The sequence below is a fragment of the Trichomycterus rosablanca genome, chromosome 14 (assembly GCF_030014385.1).
Source record: "Trichomycterus rosablanca isolate fTriRos1 chromosome 14, fTriRos1.hap1, whole genome shotgun sequence".
Lineage (NCBI taxonomy): Eukaryota > Metazoa > Chordata > Actinopteri > Siluriformes > Trichomycteridae > Trichomycterus > Trichomycterus rosablanca.
The window spans coordinates 24,112,917-24,130,825 of record NC_086001.1 but is presented as its reverse complement, the minus strand read 5'-3'; the positions used below and the strand labels follow the sequence as shown (position 1 = coordinate 24,130,825).

The window sequence follows — 17,909 nt, the reverse complement described above, 5'->3', positions numbered from 1 at the left end:
GGGCGGTCCTTTCCCATGCTATAAGTATGGGCATTGGTTGACTACCTGAGGGGCACTTCGTGTCTCCCGGTGAATCGCTTCTTAACGATTAAAAGCCATGTGGGCTTGTGTTTGTAGTACCGGTGCTATGTTGCGGGTTCTCTCTGCGTTTCTGTTGGCGTGTTTCGCCTCCAGTCGAGTGGAAATAGCGGCTACATTACACTACTGTGACTACGGTAGCTGTTGTGCCCGCTGGTCTGTACTCTGACTTTCAATGCGCGGAAAACTGCATTGCTGTATCCTGGTCTTTTAGCCTGGATCATGTTGGCTCGGTTCCAGTTTCCTGCGTGCTGCTGTTTTGCCTGAGAGACTGTTTTGCCGGCAATAGTGTTCTGCTGGAACTACTGTTTCGTCTGAGTCGTATTTTGAGTTACTGTATTGTATAAATACATTTTGTTTATATGATTGTTTCCATTTATTTTAATTTATGGTTTATTGTATTGGAGAATTATTTGTTTTCTTTCTTTTCCTCTGGTTGAACAGGAGCTGTGGGCCAAAGCAGGAGGCAGACAGACTTTGGTGGTGGAACCCTTTTCACTTGCCCTGCAGTCTAGAGCACGTTGGGTGTTACTGAGGTGTTCGGTGTGATCACATGTGGTGTGTAGTGTAGGAGATTTCTTTACTTCCATATTTTCCACTGCCGTGGTAAGCCCTCAGCCCTGTTCCTTCTGCCTCAGTCTTGTTCATAAATTGTAAATGGACCCATAGAGTATTAAATGTGTTGTGGCTAATTATTTTATACTAATCGTGTCTGTCTCAGAACGTGGCTTGTCATGTGGAAAATTTTGTAAACAATTGTTAATAAAATTAACTAAGTATTGGAAGTACGTCTCTGGTCTCCAAGTGTGTTCGAACCTGGGTGTCTTTCTTTCTGGGCCTTAAGTGCCCGTTATATAAATATTCCTAGGGGTGAAATTCCCCTAGGTGGCGTTGTCGAGCAACTTTAACCTAAACTTTAACTAAACCACACCACGTCCAAATGACCACTCCGTCACATAAGCATTTATAAAGGTCATACCACGTTTATTAGGTGAAATAAAGCCAGAATTAAAGATGGCAGAATAACAGGGTGGTATAGCCTGAGGTAAACCTTAGCCAGTCATGTGACCCATGTGTACCATCCAATGAAACGTCTGTGTCTCTGTGGTGCAATCGGTTAGCGTGTTCGGCTGTTAACCGAAAGGTTGGTGGTTCGAGCTCACCCAGGCCTTTTATTGCACAACCTGCCTGTTGATCAAATGGATATGAGACACAACAACAACGTGTAGTCCCACAGAATAGTGGAAATAAGTAACTGAAAACATCCAGTAAACAACAGTCCTACAAGTACAAATATTCACTAAGTTGAGACCGGAGACCGGCTGTTCAAAGTGGAAGAACGTTCTTTTGGTTTCAGTAGCTGTTAAATGAAGATACTCGCCCAACGTGGGGCTCGAACCCACAACCCTGAGATTAAGGGTCTCATGCACTACCAACTGAGCTAGTCGGGCTCAAACAGCAGGTCAGAACAGACAGCTCATCGATCAGACCATCAGAGAGATGTAGGTTTAATTCACTAACATCACGACCAGATTAAGAACTAATTCACAGTTTACAAACAAACACAATTCAGAATAAACAACAGAAACAGACACAGACTTACTGTCGCTGTATTGTATTATAGTGTTAAATTGTAGCGTATTTTAATGAGATTATGCTTTAATGCTGTATTTTCTTAAATGTATTTAATCCAGCACAATGGTTAAACTGCACAACCCAACAAGTTAAAATAACCCATCATGTGTTCTGTCCAATATTTACAGTGCTGGTTGCCAAATAACACATTTTCACCTGCATTCGGCCTTTTCTTTCCCGTATACCAAAAAGAGTTGCCATTGCAGGTCTACAACACGTTACAAAAACACTTGGGACACTTTATTTTTGCTTTCTTTATCTTGCCGGTGTCACGTTGTATTGAAACTAAAATAAATAAATAAAAACTTAAAATTAAAAAGCAAGTGTTTAGGTTCATTCATCATCTTAACACATATTACAAACTAATCAAGCTCGTCAAATTTCAGACATTGTTCACGTAAACAAAAATCTCAAGTGGAAGCACAAGATTCATTTATTTATAGACGGTGCTGTTTATGGTTTTACACTTAAAAACAAGAACAGTTAAAAAATAACAACAAACACAACAACAACAATTTAATAATAAAGTCACAAATCTGTAGATGGGTAGATGGAAGTTAACATGTAATCTAAGGTGACTCTTAAGTTTATTCGCTGCTGTTGGCTTATAAAGTTTTACTGAACAAACTGGCTCGTATTTTGGCACTGATGTACCTTCCTGAATGGTGATCTGCTTGGTCGACACAACTAGCACAAGTAATCGTGGTCTACACCCCACAAGCGCTCTGTTGTACTTGCACATGCGCTGAACGCTACCATCCTGAAACTGCTAATGTTTCTCAATCTTGGACCTCACAAATTATCTTGGACCCCCAAATAAAAGCAGTAAGGTCCCACCGAGATTTGAACTTGGATTGCTGGATTCAGAGTCCAGAGTGCTAACCATTACACCATGGAACCCTGACACTGCAAGAACTAAACGTAATGATTCACCATTTGCTAAGTAAATAAAGCAAAAATACACAACTTCAGACTTTAATTTTACATCTCAAGTTATTTAAACTTACGTGATTGATATAATTGACTGAAATCAATTGACAAAACTGAGGTAATTTAGAAGTTTTAAACACTAAATAAAAGTAATTTTAGTTAAACATTGCCACCCAAGTATCAAAATCACAACAAAACGTTCCACTGTTGGAAAACTGCACTAAGTTCAGGATGCAGTTGGCCCGTCCCTCCATGTCGCTCTGAAGCAGATGATTTGATGTTTGTGCACCTGTTCAGCAGATCACAAGTCACTAATGATCACACAGAAGTCACTTGATTTTAATACTGTGTGTTTTTGAAATGAGATCCAACAAGCTCATGGTAAGGTGTCCAAATAATTTTGGCCACATAGTGTATCATTATTATTGCTGAGGAGTTATGTGTGTCTACATCACTTAATGTATCTATGCGTGTCTAACATACGTATCAATTCTGTTAATATTCATAAACATGCACACACACACACATACACACACACATGCTTCCACATTCACATGTTTTTGCTGTATGTGTTTTGTAGATAATATTTAGGTAATTTGATGTATTTTTGACATTTTATTATTATTTAAGTGAAGCTTTTTACAAGTTTAGGGGTTTTGTGTTTTGCTTCACTGTATGTATGGTGCATCATTAAACTGTTATACATTATTTATTCTATTTTATATTAGATGAGATGGTTTGTCTCTGTATTGACCCCTGATTCATTTTTAAATGACAGCTAACGATAGTGATCCGACTCTTTTAATTATTTTGTGTAACATATAAAATGTTGACTTAATCAAAAAGAATCGACTCCCTCAGCTTCCAACGGCTCATTGCTGAGTACTATCAACTTAGTGAATCGACTCAAACTGAACTGCGTCTTTCTGCACATGAGGAAGAAATCTATGTAGAGATCTCAAATAACATGAACCTGAAGGTATGAACTTACATTGTAGAAAAGAAAAACAAGCCAGTAGCGGCAGTGTGCACATTAAACCATTTACAGAAGGGTCATTAAGTTTGGCTAATTGAAATAATGGCATGTTTCTGACTTGAATGAGAGGGGCAGTAAAACAGATCTCGCACTTGTCAGAGACAACGTTTGAAGTCCAGATCAATAGTACCTGCTAGTTAGAGAAGGTTCACTAGTTTGTTAGTTTATGTCCAAAAGTGGGTGTGGCCCATACAGGGATCAAAGCCGCAACCTTGGCGTTATTAGCACCACGCGCTAACCAACTGAGCTAACCGGCCAGTTCTCATGCTTGTTCTTTAGATCTTTGTACATAATTCTACACTGACCCCATTCAACCAGCTGAAACGGACTTTAATAATACACATCTAAGAGGTTTTGTGGGTTCTTATATGTGTGAACTATCTAAACTATATATTTCTTAAAGTTCTTGACTGAGCTTAATGCCACCAACCAGCGACTGGAGCAGATACGACATCTGTTTCCAGATTATATACACTGAGGTTTAAAGCATAATGGAGCGGGTTCAGTAATTGTGCAGTAGTTTAAAAGTGACAGTAAGTCTGTGTCTGTTTCTGTTACTTATTCTGAATTGTGTTTGTTTGTAAACTGTGAATTAGTTCTTAATCTGGTCGTGATGTTAGTGAATTAAACCTACATCTCTCTGATGGTCTGACCGATGAGCTGTCTGTTCTGACATGAGGCTTAAGCCTGGCTAGCTCAGTCGGTAGAGCGTGAGACTCTTAATCGCAGGGTCATGGGTTTGAGCCCCACGTTGGGCGAGTATCTTCATTTAACATCTATAGAAACCAAAAGGACGTTCTTCCACTTTGTACAGCCGGTCTCCGGTGACTTATCAGGTGGATGTTTGTGCTTGTAGGACTGTTGTTTCAAGTCAGAAACATGCCATTAATTAAATTTGTCAAACTTCAAAGTGGAAGAACGTTCTTTTGGTTTCTGGAGCTGTTAAATGAACATACTCGCCCCACGTGGGGATTGAATGCAGGACCCTGAGATTAAGAGTCTCATGCTCTACCGACTGAGCTAGCCAGGCTTACGCAGCATGTCAGAACAGACAGCTCATCGATCAGACCATCAGAGAGATGTAGGTTTAATAGTGTTATTTTAAATCAACAAAAATAAATGGAATAAAACAATTTTACTTTCAAAGAATGTGCACAGTGAAATACACTGAAAACCTCAAAAGGTCGTTCTAACATGAGTGTGTTTCAGTGCTGTTTAATACAAATACATAAAATATATAAGCACTGCAGGACGGATCAGCTGCATTCATCTTCCCCTCTATCAGGACTGCCACCACCATGCTTCACAGTAGGTGCGGCATTAGCCGGGTGCCTGGTCTCCTCCAGAAGTGACTTGTTTCTCGTGGTCCGAGAGACCTCTAGGTGATCTTCTGGAAAGTTCTCATGTCTCCACCAGGATACGCCGGAGGTTCCTGCTCACCTCCTGGCCAGGCCAGACTTTTTCCATTTATGGATGTTGGTGGTCTGTACCCTTGCCCAGATCTATGCCTCCGAGGTCTGCAGACGATTCCTTTGACCTTATGGCCACTGTGGACTGTGGGACCCGTATAATCCGGTGTCTGGGATCCCCAATCATGTCCACTTAATCCAATTGACCACAGGTGGCCTCCAATTAAATTGAAGACGCATCTCAAGCGGTATCATACCCGTCTTTTGGGTGTCCTATCAAAGTGTGTGCACACAGATGCCTAAAAACGTGCTAATAACACACAGACACACAGACGCCGGTACAGTTCACGTCTTTATTGAACAATTTACTTGTTTAATAAACAAAGAAGCTGCTGGTAACTGTAAGAAGAATCTCCTCGTCTTCCGGATCGAGATGCTCATTGACCTGCACCGAGAAAACAAGCAAGAAATGCAATTAGACACAATCCAGCCCTGAAAGGTTGGAGATGTTAATTTATAGAGGTCTACCGTTACGCTATCGTGAATTCATGGAGGTCCGGTGAGATCCTGTGAATAGAGACTTAACCCTGGCATAGATTTCAAACCTTCATCTCCTACTCACCCAGAAAGACCTCCCAGAGCTCTCGAACCTTCTTAGTCCTGGAAAAAAGCTCAAATCGTAAAAGGTTTGATTGTTTTTACCGTTAGCAGAAGCCTTCAGAAACCTGTACTGTTAAAGATCTACACCGTCTGGACCTAGTCTTCGGGTTACTCATCAAACCACCTGTGCAGGAGGATCTGCCCAATGGTGAGGCGCTTGCTGGGCTTCTTCTTGAGGCATTGTTCGATCAGATGGCAGCAGGCTGGCGAGTGCGACAATGCAGATTCAAATCATACAGTGTTTAGATCTGAAGAAAATACACCGATCAGGCATAACATTATGACCACCTTCCTAATAACGTGGCCTCCATTGATCGGACTCATTTGTCCAGCACATCTTACGGACGCTCGGTTGAATCGAGATCTGGGGAATCCATGGAAGGGTGGATGTGGTCCTCAAATGCTTAGGTAGGAGCTACGTGTCAGAGTGACCCAACCCAAAGTTTCCCAGCAGAATGTTGGCAGAACTTCTTCCCATAGTGCATCCTGGTGCCATGTGTTCCCCCAGGTAAGCAACGTGGACAGGGGTCACCATGGGCTTCCTGACTGGTCTGCTGCTACCTTTGAGCTACAGGAGCTTGTCTGTTGGATCGGGCCACACATGCATCAGCGAGCCTTGGCTGCCCATGACCCTGTCGCTGGTTTACCACTCTACCCTCCCTGGACCACCCCACAAGAGCTGCAGATTTGGAGATGCTCTGACCCAGTCATCTATCCATCACGATTCGCTCCTTGATAGAGTCACTTCACCTGTCAGTGGTCATAATGTTATGCCTAGTTAGCATATGTGCAGGTCTTAATGTATGTATTTCCTTACCATCAGAAACACCAGGTTTGAACACTAGACGCCCTTTGGTGATCTCCTTCTTAGACCGAAATGGCAGGCGTCCACAAACCAAGAAAAACAGCAGTACGCCCAGACTCCAGACGGTCGCAGGGCAGCCATAGTACTTCTGCTTGGTTATCCACTCGGGTGGTGAGTATTCCCACGTGCCTACACGAACAAAGAGGACAAACTAGTACCCAAAGTCCAAACCAAAGTACCCGTCCCTCATTGGTGCACAGTTACCTGAATACGTGTAGTACGGAGTGTCCTTCAACAGGTCGCCGCATCCGAAGTCGATCAGCTTCACCTCCAGCGTCTCCGTGTTCAGAAGGACATTCTGGCGCTTAATGTCCCTGTGCAAGACACCGCGATCCCGGCAGTGGAGCACCGCCAGGACAACATGCCGCATTACATGCCGGGCAAACTGCATCCTCAGCCTGCCCTTCTTGAGCATCAGCTGGTAGAGGTCTATGCAGGGAACGGGCCGCTCCAGGATCAGGATGCAGCGCTCGGGCGTGTCGAACCACTCCAGGAGCTTCAGCACGTACGGGCTGGCGGGCGGCCTGGACACCATGCGCATCAGGGCCACCTCGACGGGGAGCAACTCTGTCTCGCCCGGCTGATAGTAGAAGAGACAAGAACAAATGATTTAATGTGTATCCAGTCTATACGGTATTTACTTCATCTGAAAGGTAAAGTCACTTACAATCCTGGTAAATCTGAGGTGCTCATCCTTCACCACGTATTTGATGGCAACCTAAACAAATACAAGTAAACGATCATTAGTGGATTTTTAATGCAAGGGTTGGAAGAGACTCGATAAGGTCCTGGTATGTCTCCACGGGTGTCTGGAGCCGTGCTGACTGCACTTGCTCGAGGCACTCCACAGGGTTCAAGTCTGGGAAGCCAGATCACAAAACAAGACCTTCTTCAGGAGTAACTCTGACCGCCGACACGTGGACTCCACGAGACATTCGAAGGCATCCTGTGGTATCCGGTATCACCAGGGACTCAGACCTTCTTAGTGTGCATCCCGGGTTTGTCTTAATAATGTCGCGGTAGGTTGTAGGGAGGATCCTGGGGAGGATCCATAGATTGGGAACAAAGGGAATTCAGGGGGCCAGGGTGTTACTCGAAAGTCTACGTGAACCTATAAGGTCCTGGAAGGTCATCACAGGTATCTGGAGCCATAGGAGGACCCAGGGGAGGATCAACACAACAAACTGACACTCACCTGGTTCCCGTCCACCTTACGGACGCCTTCGTAGACCGAACCGCAGCCTCCCTTTCCCAGCAGCTCTCCGACGGTGTATCGGCTCTCAAAGCTGTCCGGGTTCGTGTCAGTCGTCTTCTCCTCTTCACGTCCTCCATCGGCGGTTTCTCCTTTAGCGGTTTCTCCTTCACCGGGTTCTCTTTCAGTGGGTTCTCCTTCAGCGGGTTGTCCTTTAGCAGTTTCTTCTTCAGCGGGGTCTCCTTCCGTGGGTTCTCCTTTAGCAGTTTCTTCTTTAGCGGGTTCTCCTTCAGTGGGTTCTCCTTTAGCAGTTTCTTCTTTAGCGGGGTCTCCTTCAGTGGGTTCTCCTTTAGCAGTTTCTTCTTTAGCTGGGTCTCCTTCAGTGGGTTCTCCTTTAGTGGTTTCTCCTTTATCAGTTTCTCCTTTACCGGGGTCTCCTTCAGTGGGTTCTTCTTCAGCATCTTTAACCCAAGTATCACCAATGATGCTTCATGTGTCATGTGGACCAAAAATAAGGGTCCAAATAAAGGTTCGGCGTACTCACCCTTGTTACTGGGAGCATCACAGACGATTTCACAACTGATCCCACCTACGAACCCCAAGGGTTAAATATATAGTCACTAGAGTTCAATAGTGTGGGACTCGAATGTGGTGGTGTTAAGGTTACCTGGAGCTTCAGAAGACGCCCGCGGTTCCTGTGAGTCCTCCAACTGAATCTCCCTGTCCAATAACGTCTCACTGGAGTCTGATTTCGAATCGTCCTCGTACCCCTTCTGATTCAGACACATTAAACTGGTGTTACAGAGACGAGAACCGAACCCCTCCCCTCCCGGAGTATAGTGGTGATGATAATTCACCTCGCTCTCGACTGTTCCTTCTTCTCTCTCAGTCAGGTTCTGAATGGCGCTGATCCACGCCCGTCTACCTGCCTCACAGTCGGCCTGGAACGTACAGCTCCTGCACACACACGGTGATAGATACAGATTATATAGGATGCAGATAGACAGATTGAGTAGATAGATAAACAGATAGATAGACAGACATTCAGACAGACAGATGGATAGACACATAAATATATAGTATGTCTATTGATCTGTCTATTGATCATCTATCTGTCTGTCTATCAGTTATCTATTTATCTATAATCTATCTTTCTGTCTATCTAGCATCTATCTGTCTGTCTGCTTATTGATCATCTGTCTGTATGTCTATTGATCATCTATCTTGCAGTCTGTCTATCTATTTTACTTTCAATCATCCTGTCTATCAATTGTCTGTCTATTGATTATCTATTCATCTATAATCTGTCTTCTTGTCTAGCTGTCTATCTAGCATCTGTCTGTCTGTTTATTGATAATCTGTATGTCTGTCTATTGATCATCTATCTTTCTGTCTGACTATCCATTTGTCTGTCTAATATTTGTTTGTCTGTCTATCCATATGTCTATCTAGCGTGTCTATCTGTCTATTGATCATCTATCTGTCTGTCTGTCTATCAATAATCTTGTCTATCTATCTATTGTCTGTCTATTGATCATCTATCTATCTGCCTGTCTGTCTTTCTATCTGTCTGTCTGACTATCTATTTGTCTAATATGTGTGTCTGTCTACTGATCATCTATCTGTCTGTCTATCTGTCCGTCTGCCTATCTATCTGTCTATTGACCATGTCTGTCTGTCTATTGATCATCTGTCTGTCTGTCTGTCTGTCTGTCTGTCTATCTCTGATCATTATAGATCTGGACTTACCTTGTGGGCGTGACCACCCGGAAGCAGAAGCGTCGCCCGGCGTCCTCGCAGCTCTGGACCGAACAGCGCTGCAGGTCTTCCGCCAGCACCGTGAAGTCACGCTGGGGGAATAGAACATAAAACCTTCTTATTTATACAGTCGATGATATAAACGCTGGTGAAATCGTCCCAGACTTAAACACGACGGGGGCGATTAGGGGCGCATCCCGGCACAGAAGTCGACCTCTGCTGTGATGCACCTGAATTATGAGGGGCGTAAGACTGCAGTGCATTATGGGTATTTCACAGAGTCCAGGAGAGAGCTGATTTAGATCATGTAAAGTCATGTGACCTACCTTAAACCTCTTCTTGTATAGAAGCTGATCGTTTTGTATGATGAACCACCGCCTGCAGAGATCAAACACATCATATATATATACAGTATATATAATATTGAGTGTATATATATAATATTGAGTGTATATATATAATATTGTGTATACATAATATTGATAATTATTCCTAATATATATATAGAATTCCTAATAGATACATAAGCATCAGTGTACAGACCTGTTCCAGGTTTTAAACACACTCCTGGTCCTTTTAAACAGAAACCCCTCCATCAGGAGCGCTTCCTGGGCCCCTGTGCCACCCCCGTGACCCGGGTCGCCCCCAGAGGACACCCGGGGAGGCGCCCCGCGACACAGCACACGCAGAAACCTCTGTCTCAGAGAAGCAGCCATCGTAAATGAGGAGAAAATCAAAATGCTGCTCCTGAAGAGCACAGGTCCACATTGTGATGTCACAGCGTTCCGAGGGAGCAGAGTGAATTTACCTTTACCATATATGGGCATGACTGGACATGTGACTTCATGTGACTGCACATATACTGACTTGATTTCCACTGTGGGACGGCTTCTGGAGGATACTGGATTAGATTACCGGGTGAAGTTTGCATGTTCTCCCCATGTCCTGGGGATAATGTGACACACCCTGGTACTGACACACCTCATACCATGACACACCCTGGTACTGGTACTGACACACCCCATACCATGACACACCCTGGTACTGGTACTGACACACCCCCATACCATGACACACCCTGGTACTGGTACTGACACACCCCCATACCATGACACACCCTCGTATTGACACACCCCCATACCATGACACACCCTGGTACTGACACACACCCTGGTACTGACACACCCCCATACCATGACACACCCTGGTACTGACACACCCCCATACCATGACACACCCTGGTACTGGTACTGACACACCCTCATACCATGACACACCCTCGTATTGACACACCCCCATACCATGACACACCCTGGTACTGACACACCCCCATACCATGACACACCCTGGTACTGACACCCCCCCATACCATGATACACCCTGGTACTGACACACCCCCATACCATGACACACCCTCGTATTGACACACCCCCATACCATGACACACCCTCGTATTGACACACCCCCATACCATGACACACCCTGGTACTGACACACCCCCATACTATGACACACCCTGGTACTGACACACCCCCATACCATGATACACCCTGGTACTGACACACCCCCATACCTTGACACACCCTGGTACTGGTACTGACACACCCCATACCATGACACGCCCTGGTACTGTTACTGACACACCCCCATACCATGACACACCCTGGTACTTGTACTGACACACCCCATACCATGACACACCCTGGTACTGGTACTGACACACCCCCATACCATGACACACCCTGGTACTGGTACTGACACACCCCATACCATGACACACCCTGGTACTGACACACCCCCATACCATGACACACCCTGGTACTTGTACTGACACACCCCATACCATGACACACCCTGGTACTGGTACTGACACACCCCAAACCATGACACACCCTGGTACTGGTACTGACACACCCCATACCATGACACACCCTGGTACTGACATACCCCATACCATGACACACCCTGGTACTGACACACCCCATACCATGACACATCCTGGTACTTGTACTGACACACCCCCATACCATGACACACCCTGGTACTTGTACTGACACACCCCATACCATGACACACCCTGGTACTGGTACTGACACACCCCCATCCCATGACACACCCTGGAACTGACACACCCCCATACCATGACACACCCTGGTACTGACACACCCCCATACCATGATACACCCTGGTACTGACACACCCCCATACCATGACACACCCTGGTACTGGTACTGACACACCCCATACCATGACACACCCTGGTACTGTTACTGACACACCCCATACCATGACACACCCTGGTACTGGTACTGACACACCCCCATACCATGACACACCCTGGTACTTGTACTGACACACCCCATACCATGACACACCCTGGTACTGGTACTGACACACCCCATACCATGACACACCCTGGTACTGGTACTGACACACCCCATACCATGACACACCCTGGTACTGGTACTGACACACCCCCATACCATGACACACCCTGGTACTGTACTTGTTTTAATTTGCCAAACTTAAATGCCCTGCTGTAAAAGTTAGCAAGTCATGTGACTTTTGTGTACCATCCAATGAAATGTCTCTTATTGTGTGTCTCTGTGGCGCAATAGATTAGCACGTTTGGCTGTTAACCGAAAGGTTGGTGGTTCGAGCCAACCCAGGGGTGAGTATCTTTTATTGCACAACCTGCCTGTTGATCAAACGGATATGAGACACAACAACAATGTGTAGTCCCACAGAATAGTGGAAATAAGTAACTGAAAACATCCAGTAAACAACAGTCCTACAAGCACAAATATCCACCTGATAAGATTGGGACACTTTATTTTTACTTTCTTTTTATCTTGTCGGTGTCACGTTGTATTGAAACTAAAATAAATAAATAAAAACTTAAAATTTAAAAGCAAGTGTTTAGGTTCATTCATCATCTTAACACATATTACAAACTAATCAAGCTCATCAAATTTCAGACATTGTTTATGTAAACAAAAATCTCAAGTGGAAGCACAAGGTGATTCATTTATTTATAGATGGTGCTGTTTATGGTTTTACACTTGAAAACAAGAACAGTTAAAAAATAACAACAAACACAACAACCACAATTTAATAATAATGTCACAAATCTGTACCCAAGCAACAAGCTGTAATTTATCTAGCACCACTAGATGGGAACGATCTCTGTACAACATTTCGTACTTCACTTTAAAAGGCAGTTCAGTGTGTTTACTGTAGTAAGAATAGCTCCACATGTTTTGTACGTAGTGTTTATGGTATTTAAGCTGGATGGATAGATGGAAGTAAACATGTAATCTAAGGTGACTCTTAAGTTTATTCGCTGCTGTTGGCTTATAAAGTTTTACTGAACAAACTGGCTCGTATTTTGGCACTGATATACCTTCCTGAATGGTGATCTGCTTGGTTGACACAACTAGCACAAGTAATCGCGGTCTACACCCCACAAGCGCTCTGTTGTACTGCACATGCGCTGAACACTACCATCCTGAAACTGCTAAAGTTTCTAAACCTTTAGGTAGATGGCGCTATAAACAATGATTTGCCTTTTGGTGTTACAATTCGGCATAGAGCAGTCATATGTGGAACACTATTCTCTACTCAGCATTGATAACAGTGTTTTTACCTAAATAAAACCAGGTTCCACCTTGATTTAAACTCCGATCACTGGATTCCAAGTCCAGAGTGCTAACCATTACACCATGGAACCACACAGTGAGGTCTTACTTAAGCCCAAAAGTTAATAATTAGTCATTTAAGAGCAAGTTGGCTGTTGGATGGCACTGTAAACAATGATTTGACAGCTCCATAACTGAAGGGCATCGGGTATGTGGGTATATGCCCTGTCTTTGCACACCGGCCGGTTAACTCAGTTGTTTAGCGCGTGGAGCTAATAACGCCAAGATCGTTGGTTCAACCCCTGTATGAGCCACACCCACTTTAGGACTTAAACTAACAAACAAGTGATCCTTCTCTAACTAGCAGGTCCTATTGACCTGGGCTTCAAACGTTGTCTCTGACAAGTGTGAGATCTTTTTAATGCTGCTCTCATTCAGGTCAGAAACATGCCATTATTTCAATTAGCCAAACTTAATTGCCCTTCTGTAAAAGTTAGCAAGTCATGTGACCTGTGTGTACCGTCCAATAAAACAACTGTAACTCTGTCTCTGTGGCGCAATTGCAGCATGTCAGAACAGACAGCTCATCAGTCAGACCATCAGAGAGATGTAGGTTTAATTCACTAACATCACGACCAGATTAAGAACTAATGGTTAAACTGCACAACCCAACAAGTTAAAATAACCCATCATGTGTTCTGTCTAATATTTACACAGTGCTGGTTGCCAAATAACACATTTTCACCTGCATTTAGCCTTTTCTTTCCTGTATACCAAAAATAGTCACCATTGCAGGTCTACAACACGTTACAAAAACACTTGGGACACTTCATTTTTGCTTTTTTTAAACTTGTCAGTGTCACATTGTATTGAAACTAAAATAAATAAATAAAAACTTTAAAAACAAGTGTTTATGTTCATTCATCATTTTAACACATATTACAAATAATCAAGCTCGTCAAATTTCAGACATTGTTCACGTAAACAAAAATCTCAAGTGGAAGCACAAGATTCATTTATTTATAGACGGTGCTGTTTATGGTTTTACACTTGAAAACAAGAACAGTTAAAAAATAACAACAAACACAACAACCACAATGGTGGTTGGTTGACACAACTAGCACAAGTAATCGTTGTCTAAATTTAGGACCCAGTTGGCCGGTAGATTGCGCTGTAAACAATGATTTTCCTTTTGGTGTTACAATTTGGCATAGAGCAGTCACATGCGGAACACTATTCTCTACTCAGCATTGATAACAGTGTTTTTACCTAAATAAAACCAGTTCCACCGAGATTTGAACTCGGATCACTGGATTCAAAGTCCAGAGTGCTAACCACTACACCATGGAACCACAAAGTGAGGTCTTGCTTAAGCCCAAAAGTTAATAATTAGTCATGTAAGAGCAGGTTGGCTGTTAGATGGCGCTGTAAACAATGATTAGCGATTATATTTTGGGATGGAGCAGTCACATGTGGAACACTATAACATTACTAGTGCTATTATGATATTCAAGCTGGATGAATGGATGGAAATTAACATGTCATTTAAGGTGACTCTAAACTAGCACAAGCAATTGTGATGCTCTGTTGTACTGCACATGCGCTGCATGCTACCATCCTGAAACTGCTAATGTTTCTCAATCTTGGACCCCAAATAAAAGCAGTAAGGTCCCACCGAGATTAGAACCCGGACCGCTGGAATCAGAGTCCAGAGTGCTAACCATTACACCATGGAACCCTGACATCACAGAAACTAAACGTAATGATTTGCCATTTGCTAAGTAAATAAAGCAAAAATACACAACTTCAGACTTTACTTTTACATCTCAAGTGATTTAATCTTACGTGATTGATATAATTGACTGAAATCAATTGACAAAACTGAGGTTATTTAGAAGTTTTAAACACTAAATAAAAGTAATTTTAGTTCAACATTGCCACCCAAGTATCAAAATCACAACAAAACGTTCCACTGTTGGAAAATTGCATTAAGTTCAGGACGCAGTTGGCCCGTCCCTGCATGTCGCTCTGAAGCAGATGATTTGATGTTTGTGCACCTGTTCAGGAGATCACAAGTCACTGATGATCACACAGAAGTCACTTGATTTTAATAGTGTTAGTTTTTTTAAATGAGATGTCCAACAAGCTCATGGTAAGGTGTCCAAATAATTTTTGCCACATAGTGTATCATTACTATTGCAAAGGAGTTAATATGTGTGTCTACATCACTTCATGTATCTATACGTGTCTAACATACGTATCTATTCTATTAATATTCATAAGCATGCACACACACACACACACACATACACACACATGCTTCCACATTCACATGTTTTTGCTGTATGTGTTATGTAGATAATATTTAGGTGATTTGATGTATTTTTGACATATTCTTATTATTTAAGTGAAGCTTTTTATAAGTTTAGGGGTTTTGTGTTTTGCTTCACTGTATGTATGGTGCATCATTAAACTGTTATACATTATTTATTCTATTTTGTATTAGATGAGATGGTTTGTCTCTGTATTGACCCGCGATTCATTTTTACATGACAGCTAATGATAGTGATCTGACTCTTTTAAGTATTTTGTATAACATATAAAATGTTGACTTCATCAAAAAGAATCGACTCCCCCAGCTTCCAACTGCTCATTGCTGAGTACTATCAACTTAGTGAACCAACTGAGCTAACCGGCCAGTTCTCCTGTATGTTCTTTAGATCTTTGTACATAATTCGACGCTAACTCCATTCAAACAGCTGCAACGGACTAATAGTAAACATCTAAGAGGTTTTATGGGTTCTTATATGTGTGAACTATCTAAACTATATATTTCTTAAAGTTCTTGACTGAGCTTAATGCCACCAACCAGTGACTGGAGCAGATACGACTCAGGTCCTGCACACAGTAAGTAGTGCTGATACACAGTACCAGCCTGCACACCAGAGGGGCTCCAAACGTCAAGTTTTCACTCATTAAATCATGTATTTTGTGAACTTTGTGGAATGAATGTAGGATTTGTACATGTAGATTCTGGGTTTTAGGAAGTTGAGCTACTGTTAATATTTTCCCCAATTGAACTAAAAACCTGAATTGATGTTTTAATTGTTCACTAAGACTTCAATAAGAGTTATTACCATCAAGCAAATGTAAAGCATATTTCTATATGAAGAGCATCTGTTTCCAGATAATATACACTGAGGTTTAATCGTTTGATCATCAGTCATGGTTTTGCAAAAAAAAGACACTCGTCCCTGTGTGGGCTCGAATCACCAACCTTTTGGTTAACAGCCAAACACACTAACTGATTGCGACACAGAGACACGTGCACAGCCAACAGCACAGCTGTTTCATTGGACGGTACACACACAAAATCAAATCTCTCTCTATACAGGCTCACTGTGGAGGCAAATTGGTGGTTAAGTGGGCGGGTCTAAACTGATGAAGACTGAATGAATGTACCACAATACAGTATAGTTTAGATAGTTCACACATATAAGAACCCACAAAACCTCTTAGATGTGTATTAAGAAAGTCTGAACATAAGAAATGACTAGACAGTGATGTCTGAAGTAGGACTGAGATCTCGGATCATTAAAATCATTAAAATAAAGTAGGACTGAGATCTCGGATCATTAATACTTGCAAATTTGAATAATTGCATACTGTACTTTAATACTTGCTTACTATAATACTTTGCATTAATATATATTGAGCTGCTGTAATAAATGATCGATCTATAGATTCATTTAATTTTATCTGTAATGCTAGTGATGGGCTATCCTAAACTATCTTTAGGAAGGTAGATATATCTAGCTTTGGGGTTGAGGCTAAATATTCATGATTGTTGTAATGTTTCTACACAGTCACATTAGAAATCCCTTTTAAAACTAATGTTTGATATTGCAGGGTCTGATGAAGACACTAAAAATCTTATCTGGTGGAGAGTGGCCAACCAGGCCCTCTTCACTGGAAAACAGAATGCAGCGGTTCGAGGGTTTGAGTAAGTAACTGTTTGTTTGACGTAAAACTAAATTTGTGTTACATCTTATGCATAATATTAATTACAAATGGTGGTATAAAGACAAGTTTTAGTATTTAAGTTTTTCAAAGCATTAAAAACTTTTAATGACCTTTTTTTGAAGCAGTGTATGCTATATACATTAATAACTGTTATGTGCATTATATTGTAGAGCCTTTGTGTTGGAGAACCAAATGCAGGGGAAGGTGACTCCCACTTATGTGAAGAAGAAGTGGGAGAACCTCAAACAAAACTACAAAGTAAGCTTCATTTGATGGTAAGATCTTCAGTAAAAATATCAGAAAAGATTTGTAATACAAGTTAAGGTCCTTGTACTGTGTTTATGAATCTTGTAGGAACTGAAGTGTCCACCTACTGGGGTAAGTACAGAGGGTGGTGAAGCAACAGCAGCATCCTGGAAATGGTATGTGGATATGGATGAGGCAATAGGTGGGAGATCATCAATTAGCCCAGCGACCCTTATTTCCTCATCTGGCCAGGATGCTGCTGAAGCTTCACCATCCTCGAGAAGCATGGAAACCCCAGCCAAAAAGAGATGAGGGGAGAAAGATTTAGTTGAGTATCTGAGGGAGATGGAAGAAAGGGAAAATGAGAGGGAGATAGAAGCAGCAGAGAACGAGGAGAGAAGATGGAGAGAGGCTGAGGAGAGAGAGGAAAGAAGAGAAA

The 17,909-nt window shown here is 42.6% G+C and overlaps 1 protein-coding gene and 1 non-coding gene across 2 annotated transcripts; both read right to left on the bottom strand.

Annotated features, from left to right (window-relative positions):
* Positions 1-5,430: 5,430 nt before the first annotated feature.
* Positions 5,431-8,593, bottom strand: LOC134326230 (serine/threonine-protein kinase pim-1-like). The gene is made up of 7 exons (XM_063008408.1): positions 8,473-8,593; positions 8,350-8,394; positions 7,809-8,266; positions 7,281-7,331; positions 6,818-7,193; positions 6,566-6,742; positions 5,431-5,951 (listed from the first exon to the last, which is right to left on the bottom strand). The coding sequence occupies exons 1-7, from the start codon at positions 8,591-8,593 to the stop codon at positions 5,857-5,859; spliced, it is 1,323 nt and encodes a 440-aa protein (XP_062864478.1). The 3' UTR covers positions 5,431-5,856.
* A 5,888-nt stretch (positions 8,594-14,481) lies between these two features.
* Positions 14,482-14,553, bottom strand: trnaq-uug (transfer RNA glutamine (anticodon UUG)). The gene has a single exon. It is a non-coding gene; the product is annotated as a tRNA-Gln (tRNA).
* Positions 14,554-17,909: the final 3,356 nt, after the last annotated feature.